This window comes from Eubalaena glacialis, chromosome 19 (assembly GCF_028564815.1).
Source record: "Eubalaena glacialis isolate mEubGla1 chromosome 19, mEubGla1.1.hap2.+ XY, whole genome shotgun sequence".
Classification (NCBI taxonomy): Eukaryota; Metazoa; Chordata; class Mammalia; order Artiodactyla; family Balaenidae; genus Eubalaena; species Eubalaena glacialis.
The window spans coordinates 47,992,614-48,016,095 of record NC_083734.1 but is presented as its reverse complement, the minus strand read 5'-3'; the positions used below and the strand labels follow the sequence as shown (position 1 = coordinate 48,016,095).

The 23,482-nt window shown below is 44.7% G+C and overlaps 1 protein-coding gene across 6 annotated transcripts in view; it reads right to left on the bottom strand.

Annotated features, from left to right (window-relative positions):
* Positions 1-7,991: 7,991 nt before the first annotated feature.
* TLK2 (tousled like kinase 2) overlaps positions 7,992-23,482 on the bottom strand; it is a 104,805-nt gene continuing 89,314 nt past the window's right edge. For all 6 annotated transcript variants that reach the window (XM_061174871.1, XM_061174872.1, XM_061174869.1 and 3 more), the window contains 5 exons: positions 19,649-19,818; positions 18,284-18,422; positions 14,549-14,660; positions 12,588-12,695; positions 7,992-10,649 (listed from right to left, as the gene is read on the bottom strand). In XM_061174871.1, coding sequence (XP_061030854.1) covers positions 10,476-10,649; positions 12,588-12,695; positions 14,549-14,660; positions 18,284-18,422; positions 19,649-19,818 — 703 coding nt within the window. In that variant the 3' untranslated portion in view covers positions 7,992-10,475. The remainder of the gene's footprint in view (positions 10,650-12,587; positions 12,696-14,548; positions 14,661-18,283; positions 18,423-19,648; positions 19,819-23,482) is intronic.

Genomic DNA, 23,482 nt, shown 5'->3' with positions numbered 1-23,482 from the left:
GCGCCCAGTACACAAGAGATGCTCTCATTTCTTCGTTCACCCATTCAACAAGCACTGGTGGCTAGCCCTGGGCTAGCTGCTGGGGAACAATGACGAGCAGAGTCGCAGTCCTAGAAGAGTTTTGTTTAGTGGGGAAAATGACACAATTTTTGCCATATTCCAGGCGGAGAAGACTGCCACGAAAGGGCTGAGGAGCACGGAAGTATGTTGCGCTACTAGCAGGGGCAGATGTTTGTTCAAGTCTCTGAGGCCCTGTTCTAGTCTCTGCCGAGGGTGAGGCTTCCTGCTCCAGCGTGCCAGGGTTACGCACTGTATTCTGCTGATTGTCTGGGCCCACATCCGTGGCCACCATCTGTCTTAGATCTTGAGCTTGCAGGGCAGAGAGCCAGCGACGTCTGGGCAATTCTCCCTGTGGAGAGTCCAGCCCAGTCCCCCACCGCTTAAAGATCCTGTGCAGGATCAGTTGTCCGTGGAAGGTGGTCACAGTCTGCAAGAGTGTTGGGTGTTGTGAGGAGGTTGGGGCTTTCAGAGGGACCCCCCTCATCAGCACCCAGAACCTCATCTACTTCCAAAGGGTCAGTGTCCTCTGTGCCTACTGCCTCCTCATCGTTCCTGTTAAAGCTCAAACAGCCATTTATTGAGGGCCTACTGCGTCCCAGGCATCAGGCTAGATGCTGGGGACTTAGCCAGTCCAGGGGATTTTTGCCAAGATGATATTCACTATAATGCAATCGATACTGAGAAATGGCTCTCGCTCAGCAGCAAAGGCACTGTGGGTCTGCTGATTTCATCAGAACCAGTTTAGAGGAAGGAACACAGACTCTGGAGTCAGAGAGACCTGAGTTAGAATCCTGACTTTCCCAGTTACTTGCTTTGTGACATGCAGTGAGTTACTGAAGCTCTCATTGAGGTCATAATTCGTATTTGTAAACGGGGTAACAATTCCTATCTTGTCCTGAGAATGAAATATTTTGTGCAAAGGGAACGCATGGCCCCTAAATAAAGACATTCAGGAAACGTCAGTACCCTTCCTGCTTCCCATCTTCCTCTGCTGTTTGGACATCAGGGTTATCTCTCTTACTCCCTACCCTGCACCCTGCCTACCTTTCGACCCCACCCCACCGGCCGCGAGAGCTGCACAGGTCAGTTTGATCAGGATTGCAACACAATGTTTTCCTTTGCCTGAGAGAACAAGACAACCTCCCCACCTGCTCTGAACATCTCCATGTTTAACTGTACGTAAAAATGGTGTTCTGAAGTGTAAACTAAACCGGATAGAAGCAGCTCTCTGCCCACTTCTGCTGGCTAATAAACGCATGTCCAGAAGTAATGGGACGAGTCCAGGCCTGGGGGTCGGAGTTGAGCTGGAATTCCAGCTCAGCCACCCACTATCCAGGTGCCCTCCAGGCAAGTCACTTTCCTTCTGAGTCTCAGGAGCCCTTTGACGTACACGTTTTGCGATCATTAATCACTGTGCTTAGGGTTCCTCTTGCATTAGTCTCTTCTTCCCTGGTTCTGGACCCCAGCAGCCTCTCCGGCCAGAGGGTGCCCAGGGGAGCAGAGCCCGTGGACACTCCTGGCATCCGGGCCTACAACAAAAGCTTAGGAGAGAGGAACACAAGGCAGGAAGAATGCAACTGGATGGCCAAGTAGAATAGCAGAACATAAAGAAAGGAAAGAGGGACTTCCCTGGTGGTCCAGTGGTTAAGAATCCACCTTCCAATGCAGGGGACGCAGGTTCAATACCTGGTCGGGGAACTAAGATCCCACATGCCACCGGGCAACTAAGCCTGCACGCCCTAACTACTGAGCCCACACGCTCTGGAGCCCACGTGCCACAACTAGAGGGAAGCCTGTGTGCTGCAACTAAGACCCGACGCAGCCAAATAAATATTTTTTTAAAAAGAGTCTGATCAACTAAAGGCTCTGGCTAATTAGGTGGCAAAATCTGATGAAAGAAAGAAAAAGAAAGGGAAGAGAAGAGAAAAGAAAAGAAAAGAAAGACAAGGTCAGTCCCTACCTGAGGCAACTAGGCTAAGGGGGCATGAACCCCAAGGGGCACCTAAAATTTTCCCCACCCTGCACCTTTCCAAGCCAGGGGAAAAGTCTGGCCAAGCCTGGGGCTGGTCTGGGCAGATCCCAACCCTTCTGCCTTCTCCCTGGGCTCCTGCACCTCAAACCCTTGGCTCTCCACTCAGGCAATCTGCCCTTTGAGTCCCCCCTTGTCCGCAGCACTGAGGACCTGAGATGGAAGGAAGAAGGCAGGCTTGGGGTTCAGACACACCCAAGTTTCAAGGTTTGGCTCCACCTCTTCCAGCTGTGTGATCTTCGGACAGTTAACCTAAAAGAACTATTATTTCTCCCAGGACTTCCCTGGTGGCGCAGTGGTTAAGAATCTGCCTGCCAATGCAGGGGACACGGGTTCGAGCCCTGGTCCGGGAAGATCCCACATGCTGCGGAGCAACTAAGCCCGTGCGCCACAACTACTGAGCCCGCATGCCACAACTACTGAAGCCCACGCACCTACAGCCCGTGCTCCGCCACAAGAGAAACCACTGCAATGAGAAGCCCGCGCGCCGCAACGAAGAGTAGCCCCCGCTCACCACAATTACAGAAAGCCCGCGCGCAGCAACGAAGACCCAACACAGCCAAAAATAAATTTAAAAAAGAAAAAAAAAATTTCTCCAACATCCACATTACTGGGGAATTTTATGGCTGTCTGTCTTCTCCTGGTCTACCCCATCATGGCCACAGATATAAGCTAAAAACAAGTCTGCCCACTTTCCCTAGGTTCTTTCCTTTACTCCCTCTTATTGGAAGACACTGAGAAGGGCCCTCCACTCCCAAAAGGGCCGCTGAGTTTGTACCCACTCACTTCGAGCCCGAGGCCTGGATTAGAAAATTTCCTTTGAAGGGACTCCAAACCCCAGCTTCTTCTTCCCCAGGGAACAGGAGATAATTACCTCATGACCCCTTCCAGGAAGCAGGACATGCAGACTTCCTCCCCATGCATCTAGTTTGGATGTGCCTCCCAGTTGGAGGAGTCACCACAGTGATGCCCACAGCTAACAGCAGGGCCCCAGGGCAAGCTCAGAGCAGGGGGCTCACAAATCGAATGCCTCCAGGATCCTCACTGGCTCCTGTGTCTACTCAGGAGGCTTCAGCAGGTCAGAAACAAGCTGGCCAATGGAGGCTGAGAGAGGGGTAGAGGTTGCCCTCAGGCACCGCCACAAACAAGAGGGGGCGACAGAGCTGAGCTGAAGGATGCAGTTCCCAAAACCTTCCTTCTACTGCCCTACCCAGCTGGTACCAGAGCAGGCAGAGAGGGATGTCGCATCACCCTGTCTGCTCTACGGGGCCCTCTCTCAACCTGGAGGTGCAGGTCCTCTTAGCCTGTCCTTGCACTGAGGACAGGGCAAGCCAGGAGTCGAGGCCTGCGCTGGTCCACAGCTCTGGCTGGGCCAGCAGCTTCTGCATCCCTCTCTTCACGAGGTCACCTGAGGCTTCAAGAGGGAGGTTCTGACTCCCAATTCCCAACTCAGGAAGGACAGGCAGGATGAGGTTTTCTCCAGTCTCCGTACTTGACCCTCCGAATGCAGGGCTGGGCCCAGTTCCTGCCCACAGTTTTGTGTGGCCCTCCCAGATCCTGACCGAAGGCAGAGCCTCCCCTGGCGGAACAGAGCCCTGCATGCAGGTGGCTACACCCAGCTGGCCCAGCACCCGCACTCCAGCTGCAAGAGACTGGCCAGACCCTTCCACAGCCCCCAGCGAAGCAGCAGCAAGCACAGACTGGGGCACCAGTGGCTGGTGACCAGCATTTTTAAGATGAAGTAAAACAGTAAATATCAGTGCATTGCACATGAGCTAAGTTCTAGTCTGTGAAATGTGCGTTGGGTTGAGATGTTAAGGGTTTCTTTTTGCGGCTTGCCATCAAAGAAATTTGAAAAATACTGCTGTTGAAGACCTGGAACCAGTTACACAGGCTCCCTGGCTGTCCCTGCCCAGCTCCGATCTGCTCACTCCCTGACCAAAGACCTGCATCCAACACACTGCCCCGACCTCCTCCTCGGTCTCACATCGAAGGTCTCTCACCCCCACCTGTCCAGCCCAACTTCCCCTTCCAGGAACTGTGCTTCAGCAGGCCAACGACCCGTCGTTCCTTTAGCCACGCCCTGGGCTCACACACACAGACACACACACACACAGACACACGACAAGGCAGAGAAGTAAGGGAGAGGTGTTCAAGGTGCTGTGAGAGCCCAGAGGAAGGAAGGCTGCAGGGGACGCTTGAGCTGAGTTTTCAAAGATGCTCAGATGACCAAGTCCTGGAGGCATGAGAGTGCAGGGAGAGATCTAGGCATGACAGACACTTCATGGCAAGAGCACAGAATGGGTGAAGGACCCTTTGCTGCAAACACTGCCCTTCCTCACTCTCTTTCATTCTGCCCATCTTTCAAAGCCCAGTTCAATGCCATCTCCCGAATCCCCAGGAACCTCATCTCACTCATGGAATTCATCAGCTCCAAGCTTACATTTATTACATGTAGCTACTAAATGATAACGCAGGAGCCAAGTCTGATGTACCTTTTTACATCCCACACAGCCTAGCCCAACGTATTAGAAACAGAAAGCTCTCAAGAGAAGTGTTTTGAGTGGATGCATGAAGTTTAGAGCTGTGACAACTGTAGCTCAGAGTGTGTGAGTGTCTGGCCCAGGGTCGCAGAGCATGCAGTCTTCACTAGGAGCTCTCCTGTTGTCTTGTTTTATCAGATACCAAAACCAGGCCCAGTTTTGTCTGGTTCACGTGGCCTGAGGAGCAGGGTTAGCATTAAGGTTGTGGGTAGGGTTCTGGGAGTCTGTAGATGCGAAGAAGCAATGGCTCCTGAAATTAATTTGTAGGGAAAGACCTTCCTTTTCATGCATGCCCTTCTCTTAGGGCACAGGGCTGAGTCTGACTCTAGGACAGTCTTCCTTCTAGAAACAGGCCAGGGCCCACCTGCACTGGAGGGCCTTCTGTGTCTTGCAGACACCTCTCCAAGGGCCCCTGTGACTCAGAGGAGGCATCTAGCAACACCCTCTGCTTTTTACTTTTTCAGTTGCTGAAAACATCTTTACATCTCTCACCCCCTTCAAGACTTACAGTGACCATGAGCAGTCAAGGCAAAGGGTCTGATCCCCACTTGTCAATTAGGACACAGGAACAGGGAGTTACAGGATTTTTCACTTCCTCATCTACAAAGCAAGATGACACGATAAGAGGGCTTAGGGAACCTGAGGCAGGAACGTTCTGGGAAACCATGGCCCCTTCTTCCCACCTAACTTCACTTCTAGCTCAGGACAGCAGAGGCAGGGCTGCTGCCCAAGCCAGCTGGGTCTCCAAGTAGATTTCTAAAGGCTAGTCCTGAGGGAGGGGGTACTCAGTGAAGGGAGCCCCGGGGCAGTGGAACCCAAGATTAGAGAAAGATATGCTTCCGGCTGGGCGCCAAGGTGCAGCCTTTAGCTCCAATGCTCTCTGCCCAAAGATGACACTCAGAGAATCCACCTCACAAAATGTTCAAGCCTGCGGTCCCTCCCCTTCGATCCTGCTCTACCTACCTACTACCAGTCGCCAAATCAATCTGGGCTTTGGCTTCCTCATATATAAAATCAGCGAGATGTTTCTATGAAGCAACACAGCTGAGGAACTTCTCTGCAAAGTAGCAGTGCGAGAGCCCCTTCTGTTTGCTGATACCGCCCTCTGCAGCTCCTCCCCCAAGCTGCCTTGGGGGTGCAAAAAGGCTGGGACAGCACAGGAGGCCACCACAGTGGCAGGCTGTGCCTGGAGGCCAAGGAGGTTGAGGTTACCACAGTCCTCTGGCCGGGCACTTACCGCCACACCCAGGCCTGACAGGTGGCCCGCCGCTCTCTGACCCCTACACACCACGGGGTCTCTTGCCCAGCACCACACACGCCCCCTCCGCCGGCCAGCCTGTCTCAGGCCCTGCGAGCTTCCCCGGCACAATAGAGCTCTTTATTCCTTGCCCCTACCATGCCCCAGACCTGCTCCCGGGCCTGCCTGTTTTCCTAGCCTCTGGCAGGTTCCCCCAACCCACCCACAGAGCTTGGCATCGGCCGGAGTCCCACCTCCTCTCCCCACGATCTCTCTGCAACTCTCCTCCCCAGAGCCCTTCCAAGGAGCTGCAGCTCAGCCCCAGGATCTCCTCAGCCCGGATCCAGATTACCAGGCTGGATTCATAAGCAGACCCAGGTCTCAGTCCTCCGGCAGCCCTGGACCCCTCAGATAAAAGAAAAATATGATAAATTAATTCACAAGAAGGAACTGATAAGTTGTTACATATATTTTAAGAGAAGGCCAAAGGTAAGAAGCTTTGCCTGAAGGAGTGAATGATTCTTGAGTATACTGTTAGGTACCAAGGCACCGGTATAAGGGTATAAAAGGGCATATAAATGACATCTGGTCCTAGGACAGCCCAGAGCTTAAAGTAGATTTTTATCCCCAACACAAAAAACAAAACAAAGCCATCTCTGTCTTCCAGCTGGGTGAGTTTAGACAAGCCCTGAGAGCCACCCTCCAGCTGCCCCCTTGCTGGGGTGGATGATAAGGTCAGTAGGGCTTGTGACCTTCAGTGCTTATGCCATCTGGGAGACAGATAATGGGAGGGGGGCGGCTGAGAACCTACATTCTTAACAGGTTCCCAGGTGATGCTGATGCTGCTGGACTGGTGGCCCCACTGGCCTATAAAACGCCCCCTCCCACACTCAGCCAGAAGCAGTCCTGGATGCAGGGTAAGAGAAGGCTGCTGACCTTGCAGGACAGAGGTTGATATTGAATCTCAAGCCAGAGAGGAAGGCTGCTGAAAGGTCTACATCATTACTCCAGACAAAATCTCCTGACAACCTGGAGAGTAGAAAGGCTCTGAACCTCAACCAGCAAACTTGGGAGTCTCACTAAATCTCGTGATCTTTTTCAAACCACACTTTTTGATTTCCCTCTTATGTGCCAGGTACTTTAAATACCTTATTTCTACTCCTCACTATAACCATGCAAAGAGATATTCCTGAAGCTTGCAGAGGGGGGATTTGAACCAGACCTAATTCTAAAGCCCAGGCTCTTAACCTCTAGGTGATTCTGCCTTAAGAAACTAAAACAGAACAGCTAGTTTGTGCACCATGTCTCTCTCCCACTTAACCCCACGCGGATTTTAATTACAGACGAAGAGGGCTTGAGTGATTGGAATGATGAGTAATGGAGAGAAGGAAAAGATTCTCAGACAGCAAAAGATTGCCAAAGGTGGGTCGAGTTAGTTGTAAACTTCGCCTTCTTAGGAGCAAGGAGCTGGACCCAAAGCTTGCTTCTAGCGCTAGGATTCGAGGAGATAACTATGCTTAAGGAGAGTTATTTTCTAAATTAAGAAACACAAGAGCTCCTTGACTGCTAATCTTCTCAGCTGGAGGAAAACCCGTCCTTCCTGGACTAGAACGCAGGCAAGAAACAAACCCTCTAACAAGGACAGCAGATGTGTCCAGGTCAGCCACAGAGTGGGGTGCGTACGGCTCTGACTGGCGATTCTCTATTTACAGCTGCCCATGTCATGATGGACGATTCAGAGCCCAAGTCCTCCTCCTCGACCCCTGTATTCCATCCCTTCCTGGGGCCCAGTGCCTTTACCCCTGAATGGTGAGCTCATGGTCATGGCTGGGCCTTCCCCATTCTGTTCATTGCTGTATTCCCACCCACAAGCCTAGCTGTTGGCACATCAGGGGTAGAAAAGATGTTGCATGAATCCACACATTCCCATCATGCCTGCAACGTCCAATGGGATTCTGCCAGCTGCCAGGATTCCTCTAGCTATACTCTAGGTGGTTAAGGGCCCCGTTTGAAGCTGGAGAACTAGAGTAAAATCAAGAGGCTGGGAAATTCACTTCTTAAAACTTATTTTAATATTTTCCCCACCCCCCAAATTGGGAAAAGCCAAAACAGTCTGGCTGGATTTAATTACAAATTAGTATACATTTTTTTGTCATTGTTTAAAGTAAATCAACATTGTGGCAATGAGGGATTATCCTTGGAAAAAGTGAAACCCATATTAACAAAATATGTCATGGAAGAACTCCACTTAGTGATTTCACTGGTTACTTACAAGTCTAGAAAAGGTCAACATTCTGCATGTTCCCTGGGGCTTATCCATGCAGTGGAAAGAGGCCTTGGCCAGACTCAACCAAGCCCAATCAGCTCCAACCAAGCCCTAGACCCAATAAAAGCAAGAAGAGAGGGCATCCCTTCTTCAAAATGAGGGTAGAAAAAGTAGATCACCAAATAAAGTCCTACAGCTTCACTCATAAGAACTTGGGGGAAAGGAGGCAGGAAGTTAGAGGGAAGTCTTAAAGATGCAGCATTCCTTCATCCTTAAAAGAAAGTTAAAAATTAAACAAACACTTCAAGATCACTGAATGAGAGGGAAGAAAAGAGGAACAGAACTTAATTATCTTGAGTAAGTTTAAACATGGTCTCAACTTCATCCATCTCTTCACGTATACAGACACCATCCTTTCAGTGTTGTGCTCAACCTTTGAGACCCCATGGGTACTCTGCTTAGCAGCTTGAAAGTAATGGTTTAAAAAAGAGGTACGATACATACATGTGTATAAATATATATATTGCAATAAAATCGCTTTGGAAAGCTAGGGGCAACAAGGACTCTGGAGCTGACTTCCTTCCCTTCAGAGTTCCACACGGCAATACACCCACGAACCTCTCTCCAATTTGGAGCACTCCATCTTCCCTTAAGATCTCCTGACCCTGGAGAGAGTGGGGCAAGTCCACAAAACAAACAAAGGTCCTAGAAAATGTGTCACTACTGGCATTTTTCACATGTAAAAGAAATACTAGTCATGAGTCATTTGAGAGCTTTCTACCCTTCCTGACTGCCCTCCCCCCTGCCTAGGGAACTCGCATGCCTGAATGCTGCATCTTTAAATATTTCTGGCTGAGCCCTTTTGCCACATATGTCAGTAACATTCCAAGCTGGCTACCACATGTTCAGACTCTGGCCTCCTTCCCCCTCTACTGTCGAGTGCTCTGCTCTTTCAAGGGCACGGTGGGGCCATGCGGCTCCCATTTCAGCTCCATCTTCAGTTGATCATACATCTCAGAAACAACCAAATTTAAAAAAAATTAGTTCCAAGAGAATGTTCATATTTGAAATACCTATTTCCTTTGAGATTATTTAACTTCAATGAATCTATTAAAGTGAGTTAGACAAAGTGTGTGTGTGCACATGCACACACAGACACACACACCAGCACACACCCACGAAATTTAGGGGTTTGGAGGTTGTTTCCTGCCAAAAGAGCTGACAGAGGAAAAGCTTATGTGCTGACCGAGTTTCAACATCATGGCTAACAAGAAAGGTACACCATTTAGCAAGCACACACGGGACTGCGGGTGGGACTCCTGACCCCTGGAGCATTTGGCTCCCCGGCCCATTTGTTGCCTACCTTTGGAACAGTTTCAATAGTTACTACATTCAGAGAATCCAAGAGGACTGCATGGACAGATGAACCTTTATTTAAAAAAATAGCACTTCAAATAAATTAAAAGGGGCAACCGTCAAGTGTTCAAATTGTGAAGAAATAGTTGAAAACCTAGAGAGACTCCAAGCTGCAGAGTTCTAACCTCATTCTTTGTCCAATGGCAAAAACCCACACATCTCAGTACTCCCACTCAATTTTTTCCCTACTGAGATGAGGGAAGCAATTGCAAACAGGAGACCAGACGGAGGAGAAAGCTGCATCTGACTGGAATGAACATTGCCACGTACTTGCTAATACGGGTTTCACTTTATGACCAAATGTATTCTTTCAAAAATAAAAAAGGGGGGAGGGAAGCTGCATGTTTTTAAAAACTGAAATTATTTAGGGATAAAACACTAACTCTAGTGCCTTTAACGGGCAATAGCAACTTTTTTTCCTCCGAAGTCAAACACCATCCCCAGCCGAGCCTTTGTGCTACAAGCTTTTCAGGAGATGTTACCTAAACTTTATTAAAAGAAAAGAACAAGTTTAAATATAGACACTGGACTAGCCCAGTCTTGTATTTTCAAGTCCACATTCTTCATCTGAAGCACTGCATCAGGGACCCCCCCCTGAGTCTGCATGTTTTCAAGTTCACAGTACATGGAACCAGTTTTTCTTTTTAATTTTTTCCTCACTCAGAGCAGCCACACGCAGTGGCCGTTGACGCCGGAACCTTGGGCGGGGCCTTTTCCTACGAGGCCTGGCCAGAGCTGCCCAAGGTTTCTCCTCAATGAGAATCGATGCTGTCATGCTCTATGGATGGGAAAAAAGCAAGAAAATAAAAGCACCTGGTACAGGTTTCATGAGATCCATTTGGATTCGCTATGTTCCAAACCCGCTGCTGAATGCCATTTAGTCCACTTTGTGTGTGTTGAACAGTTTGTGGCTAGGAGTGGGTCTCAATTCGAAGAACTGTTATTGGACGCCCCAGAGGTTGATGCAATAGCAGCTCCAGCAGGGCTACTTGTGGAGACCGACTTTCGGATGTGAGGAAGCAAGTAGGGGTCACAGGCCAACTGCTGGACGTCGATGCGGTCCTCCTTTCGGTAGGCCAAGCATCGTCGAATAAACGCCTGAAAGGAAAGTTTCTTGAAGAAGCCTGAAGCAGATAATCCTGGCACCCCAAGAGGGAACCCAGGCGGTTCTGTAGCAGCTGCCAGGGCCCAGAGCAAACGTCTCCTAAAGAGAAGGGGCTTTAGGGCCTTGCCCGGAAACTATCAGGCAGACCCAGGAGAGACATGCCAGACGCAGCATCTCTCTCTGGCCGCTGGCTCCTTCCCCAGCGAAGGTGGCTGAGCCATTCCCGAGGGGGCACGGGGCATGACCTCTAAAGATCTCTGTCCCCAAAGCACAAAGACCAACGCAAAACTCCCTCTCTCTGCCTTGGCTGATGTGCATGGGCACAGTCTAGCTTCATAGTTCTGCATCTACAAACCACGGTCTCGTGTGAACTTCCTGAGGAAGTGGAAATTGTAGTGACAAACTATCACCACGTGCAGGGTGAGGAGACCAACACTGACTAACACTACAGTGTGTCACAGATGGGTAAATGCTTTCTCGGTGTATCTTATTTTTCCCTGAAAGATCATCAGGCAAATGATCAGGCACTACTACATCTAAGTAGTAAAGGAAAACCTGAACAGGACTTGTCTCCTCAAGAGTACTGCAGACATAAAAACTTACTGATTCGGAATCCTAATTCACTACCAACATGGAGGTTTCCTTTGTGCTAGGTACGAAGAGCTATGTAGCCTCAGTTTCCACAATCATAAACACAAAGGCCCTTACATAGATTATCTGTCTTCTCCCATTTCTTAACCAGCCAGTTCTATTTAATCACAGCCTTACAATATAATTATTTTAAATTGAACCAATTTTAAAAATCTAAAATATTATCATCCAAAGTCCATCCTTTACATTCGGGTGGTAATGATGCCTGGATGTAGGTCCATTGATCGTAGCAGATGTACCACTCTGGTGCAGGATGCTGACAGGGGGAAGGCTGTGCATCCGCGGATGGGGTGGCTGCGTCAGCAGGGAGTATATGGCAATGCTTTATTTTCCACTCAGTTTTGCTGTGAATCTAAAACTGCTCTGAAAAGTAAAGTCTATTTTAATATATCTAAAACATAAAATGAACTACTGATTTTCTATTTTTTTCATGTTTAATTAATAAAATTCCTGGTTTTTCAAAAGCAAAGACACCTACACATAGTTGCTTTATTAAAGCATTTGGAAAATAACAAATTCACAGAAATGAACATAAGGATCCTTGGCCTTTAAAAATTAAGCTTTCTTAGTGAGATACCTGGAGCTGGAAGGTTTTCTTGGGATGGGCACCAATCAAATAAACTCCTTTTGCCTTGAACTTTCCCTCTACACAGCTGCCAGGGCAGGCTTTTGAAACAGCAATCAGGTCACAAAGCTGCCCTGATTAAAACCTTCAACTGCCTTCCATCAGTTTACAATCTATCCTGCTGCCTCTCCTACTACTCTCCCCTCTGCTCGGCCTGCTCTGTGGACCTGCTAAGCTCACACTCACATCTGAGCTTTACTCACTTCTCTCTGCTCAGAATATTCTTCTCCCAAATCTATACATGGCTCCCACCTTCACATCAGTCAAGACTGTTCAAAAAAGTCACTTCATCACTGAGGCCTTCCCCGACCATGCCATCAAAAAAGGGGGTTCCCCCCTCTCTACTCCCTTACTCCGATTTGTTTTCTTCAAAACATTTATCACCACCTGAAATGTATTCATTTTTAGTTATTGTTCGTCTCACCTAGTAAAATGTAAACTCCATAAGTATACGGACCTTGTCTGTGTAGTTCACTGCCACATAGTCACAGCTCCTTCCACTACCTAGAACAGTGTCTAGTACTTAATAGGCACCCAATAAACGTTTGTTGTGGGAAGAGAGGGGGAGAAGAAGGTAGGGGTTGGACAAATTACCCAGAGAAATAATGGAGAAAGCAAAGCAGACATTTCTGCTGGCCAATGGGTTGAAACTTACCTTTGCTTCAGGTGTTACTACTGGCTTTGGCGGGAACTGCACTTCAGTAGCTTTGAGGATAGTATTTTCTTGTAGAATGTCTTGCTGGGACTGGTTATGGCCAAAAGGCTATCATATAAAAACAAAACAAACAAAGGTAGGTCTCTGGTTAAAATTAGAGAGAACACAGACTTCCCAGGTGGCACAGTGGTTAGGAATCCGCCTGCCAGTGCAGGGGACACGGGTTTGAGCCCTGGTCCGGGAAGATCCCACAGGCCGCGGAGTAACTAAGCCTGTGCGCCACAACTACTGAGCCTGCGCTCTAGAGCCCGCAAGCCACAACTACTGAGCCCACGTGCCACAACTACTGAAGCCTGCACGCCTAGAGCCTGTGCTCCGCAACAAGAGAAGCCACCGCAATGAGAAGCTCACACACCACAACCAAGAGTAGCCCCCGCTCGCCACAACTAGAGAGAAGCCCGCACGCAGCAACGAAGACCCGACGCAGCTATAAATAAATAAATTAATTAATTAATTGAGAGAGAGAGAGAGAGAGAACACAATTCAGAACCAAAGAGAAAGGAAAGGAGAAGACACATCTCAACAAGAACTGCTAGAAGGAACCCTGGAGATGATCTCCTCTAATTCTCTCATTTTATAGATAATGGATGGAAAGGCTCAGAGCTTAAGTAACTTGCTCAAATTCTAACATCTAGGTTAAGGCAGAGCTGGGACCAGAAGCAGCATCTGCTATATCACAACACCTCTGCTAAGCTTTGCTTACAGCAAAGATAAAGAAGATTCAGAGCAGGAACCACCAACCTCTTTTGCCCTGAGTGATACCTGTGGGCTTTAGCAAGTGCCACTGATAGACCCGAGACACAGATGAAGAAATGGAAAGGAAGTGAAAGAGGGGTACCGACAAAGTGGGAAAAAAACAGAGTCGGGGCTACTCAGTGAGTGGCTTCATCTGTGCCACAAATTGCTATCTTCTAATAAACTCCTAAAAAAAATAAGTTCACACCCAGTGTCATCTCTACAGTGTTTCTACTGAGATCACGATTCTTTCTAGATAACCTCTACCACCATTATCAGCAGCACTTCCACAATATCAGAGTATAAATAATAATTAACCCCTATTAGTTCTGAATAGTTTCCCCATGTTAGATAGGTACAATAAAGAAACAAAGCCCAAGGAGAAGTTAAAGAGGAAGCTGAGATTTGAATTAAGAGTTTGGTCTGGAGATTGTAATCAAAATATTAGGAGTCTAAGGAAGTTGCAGAACTCCCAAATGGCTTAAACCCACAGCCCAATGGGGAACGCTAAAACACACAAACACACTGGTAGCAGAAATAAGAATATAAATATACAACTGGATCCCAATATATACATTTATACAAGATATTATGCTCACAAGGAAAACACAAATGTGACAATTCATTAGATGTAGTTTACCATCTACGTTTTTACTTACGCAAATAATATATCACCTTTACCAGAAGTAACAGACAATGAGTACTTTCTGATGTCACCTCCCCGGTACAGGAATACAAAGCATGCTTTTATTAATAAAAGCTCTAACTAATGGGGTGGTTGGCAATAAGAAGCCTTGCAGATTTTTCAAGTTTCAATTCTTGGGACGCTTAAGAATGGCTCTTGGGAAGACTGTATACTTTAGTAAACTATTTCATATATTTCCCTGTACATATTATCAGAATCAAAACATAGACTGGATCTGAGAACAGCAAAAAATGCATGTCTTCAACAGCCCCGCAGAATTCATTAGGTGCCCTGGGGCTGAAAATTTCTGCTTATGCATAAAGCTTTTATAATTAAAGTCTGTATTTTCTTCAAACCACAACTTTCAGGATTCCATTCTGTATAACCCAATGATTAACGACAAGAGAATAATCCACACAATGCCACCGTGTACATGCACCACCTAAGACAGAAGCCACCACATCCAACCGGTCTTCATTACCTTCCTTCCATAAAGACACTGGTAGAAGATCACACCCACTGACCAGACGTCAACTTTATTTGAGATCTTTGGTGGTTCTTTCCCAACCACAAAACACTCTGGTGGTAAATACCTGGGACAAAAGGGAAATAAAAATTCTTAGGAAAAAGACTGTATAAATCTAAGACATTTACAAAAAGGCAAAATAAAGACCCTGTTAGAAATAAAAATATCTGAATCTTAACAGTTGAAAAGCCAACTTAGACCCAGCTGGATAAAGTAGATGAAAAGACACTCTAATTTAAGGAGGCAGCAATGTCCTATTATAAAGCCTTAAAATACATGTTTCTTATTTACGGAGAGAGGTGAATATTCTCCCTAGTTCCTACTTTACCCACCCCAGCCTCCTTTCCCAGTGCTGTGCCTAATATAAGGTGTCATTCAACAAGTTTTTAAAAGGAGGGGGAGCACAAAAGAAGTGCACTCCCTTTTATGACAGCTGCAGCAACAAACATTAAAATACAACTAGAAGTGGTGTGATTTCCTTTCAGGCTGGCAGAAGATGTCTCCAAAATAAATTACTCTTTTAAAAGTCCAAATGAATTCAGGACCCAGTACAAATCTCTGAGGGGAGTGGCTATTCTGTCTTCTTAAGGTAGCCTCTTTTGGAAATCTAGACTAAAAATAACTACAATTATAGTCAATAGTGACATTAAAGTTCATATTATGAAAGGATATTTTACATTCCCTACTTTAAGGGTGATCAGGGGCTTATGGAAGACTAACAAATAGTGCATAAAAAGCCAAACAAACTACCAGTTATTAGCCCAACTCAATCCTCATCTGAATTCCTTCCTTCCCCACCCACCCCTGGCCTCTAAAAAGACTAGCTGGACAGCCAACCACACCAAATTGTATGGTGTGGAAGGTAAGTGCCTCTTAGCATTTAGGAAACCAAATAAATATGTTTCTCCTCATTGCCTGGAGTCTTCACCATAGCACAGCTGGAAGGCAGAATTCTGAAGATAACAGACTGATTTCTGCAGATTTCATGCTGGCAAAATCAATTCCGTGAAAAACTATTATAAACCCCGCTGTGCTTCTGGTATAGAAATCTAAATGTATAGCTGGAAGGGAATCACAAGAGTTGAGAGGCAGAAAATGTTCAGATGATGGGCTTTTTTTCTTTTTCTTTTTTTTTAAAAAGAAGTTTTAGTTTCACGTTGTTCCTTTTTATTTTATTTTTAACAGTCATTTTTAAATGATTAAGACCACTGACCTAGATTATTATTTCACAACGAAAGCTTTTAGCCAAAACACACATTGAAAAGTGAAAATATAGACAGAGAACTCACAAAGGGGGGTGGGGGAGAGAGAAAGGCAAAGAAATAAAAATACAGACAAAAGAATCCATAAAAAGAACAGCTCTTCCAAATGCCACTAAAACCTCCCTGAACCATAAGTTTTCATGGTTCTTGATTCTTTAATATACATAACTTAAATATGATCTTGGATAAATAACAAATAGAACCTTGATTCTAAAATGATTTTTTTAATGTATTTATAATTTTTTGGTGGAAGTAGTGGGGAAGAAGTAAGTTCTTGTTTGTGGTGAGGAAGAACAGAGGTTTTTGGACTTATCCAAATGCAGAGCAATAATTTGGCCAAATAGACACTGTCCCTTAATAGTACAAATCTGGCATATCACTTTCTAGGACTCAGTTTCCCCATCTATAAATGAAGAAATACACTAGTTCTTCACCCAAATAGTAAGCATTCTAAGTCCCTATCAAGGACTCTGGGAGGGAGAGTAGAAGACAGTTCTAAGATACTACACTAAATTGTGTTTAAAAAACAAACATGGTTGCATACGCCATCACGATAAAATCCTCATAGAGAAAAATGATTCTCAAGGCCTAGTCTAGGGATTACTTATCTAAAAGTAGTATTCCATGTAGAAGAATTCTGGAACAACCAAATGCCGCAAACAATCACTTAAAATCTGTTATGTCCTCCCATTCTATCTGTATGTCTCTGGGACATAATACGAGGATGACACATTGAGGATGGTGATTAAAGTCTCCAATATGGAGACTTTTTAAACCTTCATAGAAACCCATAAAATTAATTTTCTCAGTAGCTCCCTCTCTACTTTACTCTTTATTATGAAAAAAAACCTTCAAATATGATCTAAAGTAGAAAGAATCGTAAAATGAACCCCAAGTAAACATCATCCAGCTTCAATAATTGTCAACATGCGGCAAATCTTTGTTCATATACACCCCTCTCCACCTCCCCCAAACAGATTACTTTGAAGCAAATCCCAAATATTATATATTTTTATTTAAATTCCAACCACTGAATTTTATAGCTTAGCAAATACAGCAATAGGCAGCAATGAGATAATTAATTTAAACATGAAAAATCTTTACCTTTAAAAAAGAACAAGCTATCAAATGAAAAGCTAAAATCCAAGTTCTGGTGAATTTATATAGCAGAGGTATAGACCTGCTTCCAGAATTTCCAACAACAGATATTTTCGTATCATTTACTGACAGGAACCCACAACCACCACCAAGTGAATAAACACTGTAAACGTAGCTTCTATTTTAAACCTAGAATCTCAAAGTTTTAATTTAGGGACTGATTTTCACTATAGGTACCATCTCCACAAACAATACGGAGCAAGGGAAAGTTGAAATTTTGTGTACATGGTGTTTCTAGCAGGATATGATTGAGTCTTTCTTTAATATGATGGGAGTGGTAAGACCAGGACTGACGTCCCCCTCTTCTCTGTCTGTTTCAGATCAACAACCTCATTCCGAGAGAGTCACTAATCTGCTACGGGCCAGGGCCCTTCAGTCTCAAACATAAGTGATTTGGCCAACTGACCCTGGGGTTTAACAGTATGTATTCCCCCTCCCTTAGTGCTACTGGAGGCTTTTCCATGTTCAGAATTACACATTCCAATGTATGGCTTTGTGTCACCACCACAGAAGTGAAAAGAAAGCTCTGGTAACATGCCTTTACAATCACAAAGTCAAATGCCTGAGCTGCAGGTATCTTTTATGGTTCTCACTGTCAAAAGTAATACTAGGCAGAGTAGGATAGGGCATAGAACAGGCAGGCAGAGCTAGCTGGGGTGGGGTGGCTGAGGGTAGATGAGTGACAACAGATGGGAAGAAATGTGGCTCAAAACCTTTTAGAACATGGCTGCCAGAAATGGATAAATTTCTTGGTAAACCATGCTCGTGTTTTCCTGTTTAGATTTCAAGGGATGCTATGGTTATTTTACATCCTAATCTTCACAACTCCTTAGTTCTTGAGAGTCCACCATCCTCAGGCAACTCTACAAACAAATCCCTCATCCCATTAACTCATGAAGAGAGAGACCTGCATTTGAAATTCTGAAAAGAATTTAAGGCCATTCTGTACATACACATGAGCAACCTCATTCTCTATCTACTCAGTAGGGGCAAACCTATGGAGGAAACAAACAACTCAAACACCTGGCCACACATAATCTCTTTCTCAATGGTTTTTCAAGAACAGAAAGACAAATTAAGACAAATTCATGTAAATACAAAGAGTCAAACTGTTGAAAAGACAGTAAATATTTGGAGAGGAAAGTCTACTATGGTATACTGCATTTTTGCCTAAGCAGACAGGATGTAGTTTAATTAATAATTACCAACACTTCAGTATAGCACAGCCACATCTCCATCAGCCAACTTGACAAATCTCCCAGGTACCTACCAGTAAGTACCAGCACCTTGTGATGTTAGCTCCATGCCATCCACTGAATTGTAGCTATCGTCATCCATGATCTTGGAAAGACCAAAATCTGTGATTTTTATCTCTCCACATGCTGTACCATTTACTAAAAGAATATTACCTAAAAAGATAAAAATCTTCATGAATAAAAAAGACTTACTAATTAAAATAAACCAAGGTAATAACAGGCAAGAAGAGGACAACTGAACTGAAACTCTTACATATAACAGCAAACATTTAAATCTCTGGAATAAAACCATCTGGACTCTGAATGCTAGGGGAGAGTTGTAAGTGTCTGGCGGCAAATTTCTCTTTTCCAAGAATCACCTGCTTAATGTGCCAAAACCACCACTATGAGCAGTGGAAAAAAATAATTAACTAGCCAAAGTAAAGTATCACTTCTATGGTTGGTCAAAAATAGTGGGAAAGTTACATCCGAACTTTCAGTAAGGATCTCTTAAGCACCCTGTTTAGGACAGTAGTTTCGGGGGGGGAAAAAAAAATCAAAGAAAACATACAAGAGAATCTAAGCTAGTACCACAGTGCCACCTACAGCTCCTGGGGCAGGAAAATGTAATGGATTCAGTGACAGAAAACCCAATCACACAATAGCCATCTTTTAAAAAAATCACTTCATTGTGATGAATTTTTTAGTCATTTGAATTATACTAGAACATTAAAGAATAGTGAATAGTGAGATTTAACATGTAGCTATCAGAAGAGGAAAGCAAAGTTAACAACTGTGCCCACCAGGAGGTAAATGGGAATCTTCCCAACACCTAAGCTCAGCTGGTTAGAGCTGTCTACAGACAAAATAGGCAGACTTCTAAGCAACAGCTCAGAATGACAACAACAGACAGAAGTAAGAAGTCTTAACTGCTCTCTACTCGACTGGCGACTATCAATGTTAGATAGTAACCATGAGAAAAGATGGAAAATTCCACTCGGAATTTAATGAAATGGGAGGCATATGTGTAAACTAATTTGTTAATGTGGGGGCACTTATCAGAGAGACTTGGAGTAGAGGAACTGCTATGCAGTGTGAGTAATGGGAAAAAACATAACCGAGCTTGCCAGAGCAGTTCTTTCTTAATCGGACTGACATCATGAACTGCCCTGGCTCTAAGACAAGGGCATTGTTTCTCCAGAGCATTTAATACGACCCACCCTCCTAAACCCAGTGCTGTGTGGCCGGGACTCTCTTATTCCCACTACCCAGGCAATTTAAAGTCAGATGTTATTAGGCCTTCTTGGTCCCCAGCCAAGTCCCCTAACTTTATAAAATTAAAAGTCACTTATAAGACCAAAGAAATACTACCAATACTGTCTCCTAAAAATTAGACATACCTGGTTTGAGGTCATAGTGTATGATGGGAGGTTTTATTTCATTTAAGTACTTTAAAGCATTCACAATCTGCATGATAATGGATCGGGCCTCTTTCTCCGACATTAATTTGTGCTGTTTCAGGTAGAAGTCCAGATCATTTCCCTCACAGTATTCCAATACTGTACAAAACCTAAACACAAATAAACCAACATTTGACCGTGGGAAAAGAGCAAGCAGATTAAGTCTAAACCAGCCCCACTGAAAACATCAGGTCATTAGCTTCTCACTTCTTTCTTCTTTGCTCCTTAAAATATTCTTCTATTCTTTATTCAGTATTAGCTAACTGAGTGGTTTACTGGAAGAAAACTGCTTACTCTTTCGGTGAAGAGCGTCTGCACCCTTCCTGTTGGAACCTGCTGTGCTAAAGTTCACCCAGGGCATACCTCTTATTGAATCAAGACTATAACAATACTGACAGGAACCGTAATGTATTTAAGCTAGATACCTCTTTTACTATCTACACAATGCTCCATTTCTAAACAAGTACCTTATGATCAAATACACAATTGTCACTGCAAACATTTTACATGACCTCAAGTGCTGACAGTGAGGAAGAATCTAGGGTTTGCCTAGGTCGCAAGGGCTGGTTGCATACTACCTCTCCTGCCAGATTGGCATATACTATGATTTCTCTTTGCTAAACACACAAGGTATAAAAGAGCTTTTTAAAGTATTGATGGTTCTAACAAATGTATTATTACACAGTATGAGTTTTTTTTCTTTCACTTGTATCAGTATATCATACAGACCCCAATTTTTTTTTTAACATCTTTACTGGAGTATAATTGCTTTACAATGGTGTGTTAGTTTCTGCTTTATAACAAAGTGAATCAGCTATACATATACATATATCCCCATATCTCCTCCCTCTTGCGTCTCCCTCCCACCCTCCCTCCCTATCCCACCCCTCTACGTGGTCACAAAGCACTCAGCTGATCTCCCTGTGCTATGCGGCTGCTTCCCAGTAGCTATCTATTTTACATTTGGTAGTGTATATATGTCCATGCCACTCTCTCACTTCGTCCCAGCTTACTCTTCCCCCTCCCCGTGTCCTCAAGTCCATTCTCTATGTCTGCATCTTTATTCCTGCCCTGCCCCTAGGTTCTTCAGAACCTTTTTTTTTTTTTAGATTCCATATATATATGTTAGCATACGGTATTTATTTTTCTCTTTCTGACTTACTTCACTCTGTATGACAGTCTCTAGGTCCATCCACCTCACTACAAATAACTCACTTTTGTTTCTTTTTATGGCTGAGTAATATTCCATCGTATATATATCATACAGACCCAAATTTAAAACTACATACCATTCGTGCCATTAAGGGTCATGTGTCTATCTTCCAAGGCAGTTATAAGCTAAAGAAAGGCTTCCTGAGAGATGAATACCTTTTAAAGTATTCTAAGCTGTGACAATGTGGGTAAATCACTCAGGGTCTAGCTGGGAAATAAAAACCAGTATTTAAAACAGAGGGGCTTTAATTCAGGGAACGAATCCCAGAAATGATGGAAGAGCTGAGAAGACAAAGTGGCCAGTGAGCACCCCAGAAATCATCTAGAGCAGGAAGGCATTAGCACCCTAAGGCCAGAGGGCCAAAGGGAGGAGATGGTGCAACCAGACCCAGAGTCACCAAGGGAAACTGCAACCACAGCTGGGCGGAGGGGTCTCCACCCACCACCACCTATCTCCCCATTGGCTGAACCCCACTGAATAACAACTGACAAAGGAGCCTGGTAAATACAACCTGCAAGGGCCAACTCACGTCAGATTAAACAGGCGCAGGACTAGCACTATGGGGCTCTGGGCAATTTGAGGCCTTCACAAAGCACAGCAACAAAATGTGGACACACACAGCCCCGAGGGATCCCCAAACTGAACAACAGCTTATGTTTCTTATGAAACAGCATGTCCTAGCATGCTAGCACCCTATTTGAGAAAATATGCCTAAAATTTATAGATTCTCTGATCTGATATGCTGAAATCTGAGGCACAGACTCTCATGCTTAGTAAATTTATTCTGGACCCAATGCAAGCTGAAAATAAAATCTCACTTTTAATACCCAAACAACTCTCAGAAGACTTTCTAAAAGAATGGTCTGACTTACTTTTGATAAAAATTCACCATACACACAACAGGAAGAACAAAGTAAACAACTTAACAATAGCACAGAATCAACTCAATTTCTCAGATTAGTTAAAAGTGTGTATACAATTAAAAACAGCAGATAATCCGAGTCATTATATTTATTTTTGAAATGATTTTTGTACTTACATTTGGGGGGGTGGTGTGTGTCCTTCCTAGTATTCAAGGAACTTACTGAAAGCAAAACAGTAAGCCACCCTGTGGAAACCTGCTCTCTAACTAGAGTGGGGTTTTCTGAACCCCACTCCATGCTACATGCATGACTGTGCTGGGTGCACCCGACTGGAAAGGGGAAATCCCTGAGTGGATGTTTCCAAAGGGAATTATGGTCTCCCTTTGGGGCCACTTCTAAATGTGGGCCGGCTCTCTGTGCAGCAACCTCTGAGACAGTTGCTGTCTGGAACAGGCTGAACAGCCTGAGAGGCGGAGGGAAACACTTGCGGGCCAGACCTAGGTATGTTCTCCTGATTTATTTCAGACTCCAACAGAGAATACGTTTCCAAATGCTGAAATATTTCTAAACTCCTGGATAAACCGAGAGGTCTAGAGCTTACCTATACCAAGTAATGAAATACAACAATGCCTACGATTATTAAAGATCTCAGACAAGTCATTTAACTTCCCTGGTCCTCAAATCTCCACCTACAAAATGAGAGGGCTGGACTGAAATCCCTATAAGCCTCTGAACCAACTTATATTTTAGGATGCAGCATTGGGCTACGCCACATTCATTCTCATTCTGTGATAAAGTCACATTGCTGGCACTTCTTTAAAAGGCCCATCAGTGCTCATCAGAGTCTCCAGGATGGGGCAGAGACTCTCTTGACTGGTACTTCTCGGTGGTATGCTGGCACCAATTTGTGCCAGTTTCTGAGAGCTGATAAATTTTCAGGACTTTTGTGAGCTGGCTTTTAAGCCACTGGTAGGATGAATGGATAAACAAAAAGTAGTGTATCCATACAATGGAATATATTCAGTCATAAAAAGGAGTGAAGTACTGATACATGACACAAGAAGAACCTTGAAAAAACACCATGCTAAGTGAAAGAAGCCAGTCACAAAAGTTCACATACTATATGATCCATTCATATGAAAGTCCAGAATAGCAAATCTATAGGCACAAAAAGTAGATTAGCGGTTGCTTACAGCAGGGAGTGGGGGTGGAAGAATAGGGGGACGATAGCATAAGGTTCAGGGTTTCTTTTTGAGGTGGTGAAAATGTTCTAAAATTGACTATGGTGATGGCTGCAACGTACGTATCTGTGAATATACTAAAAACCACTGAACTGTATACTTTTAAATGGGTGAACTGTATGTATGTAAACATATATCGATAAAGCTGTTCTTTTTTTTTTTTAAATTGGACATGTTCAGAGTATTTATACCACAGAAATTGGCAAACAGTACAAATCAGCCCTATGCCTCTCCCCACCAAGCTGGTTGTTAAACATTTACCAGCACACAACAGCACACATCCTGTGGCCAAGAGACGTCTTGCTGGCCCAAATCTGAATTCAAATATGATCATTTGCCCATAAGTATATTTGGTCCCCTCAGAGAGCATTTCCTGGACCCAGATTTAAACTCTATTCCATGAGTAGTCAACACACTGCAAGAAAATAATATTATCTGCTAAGCTAAAATGGCATAG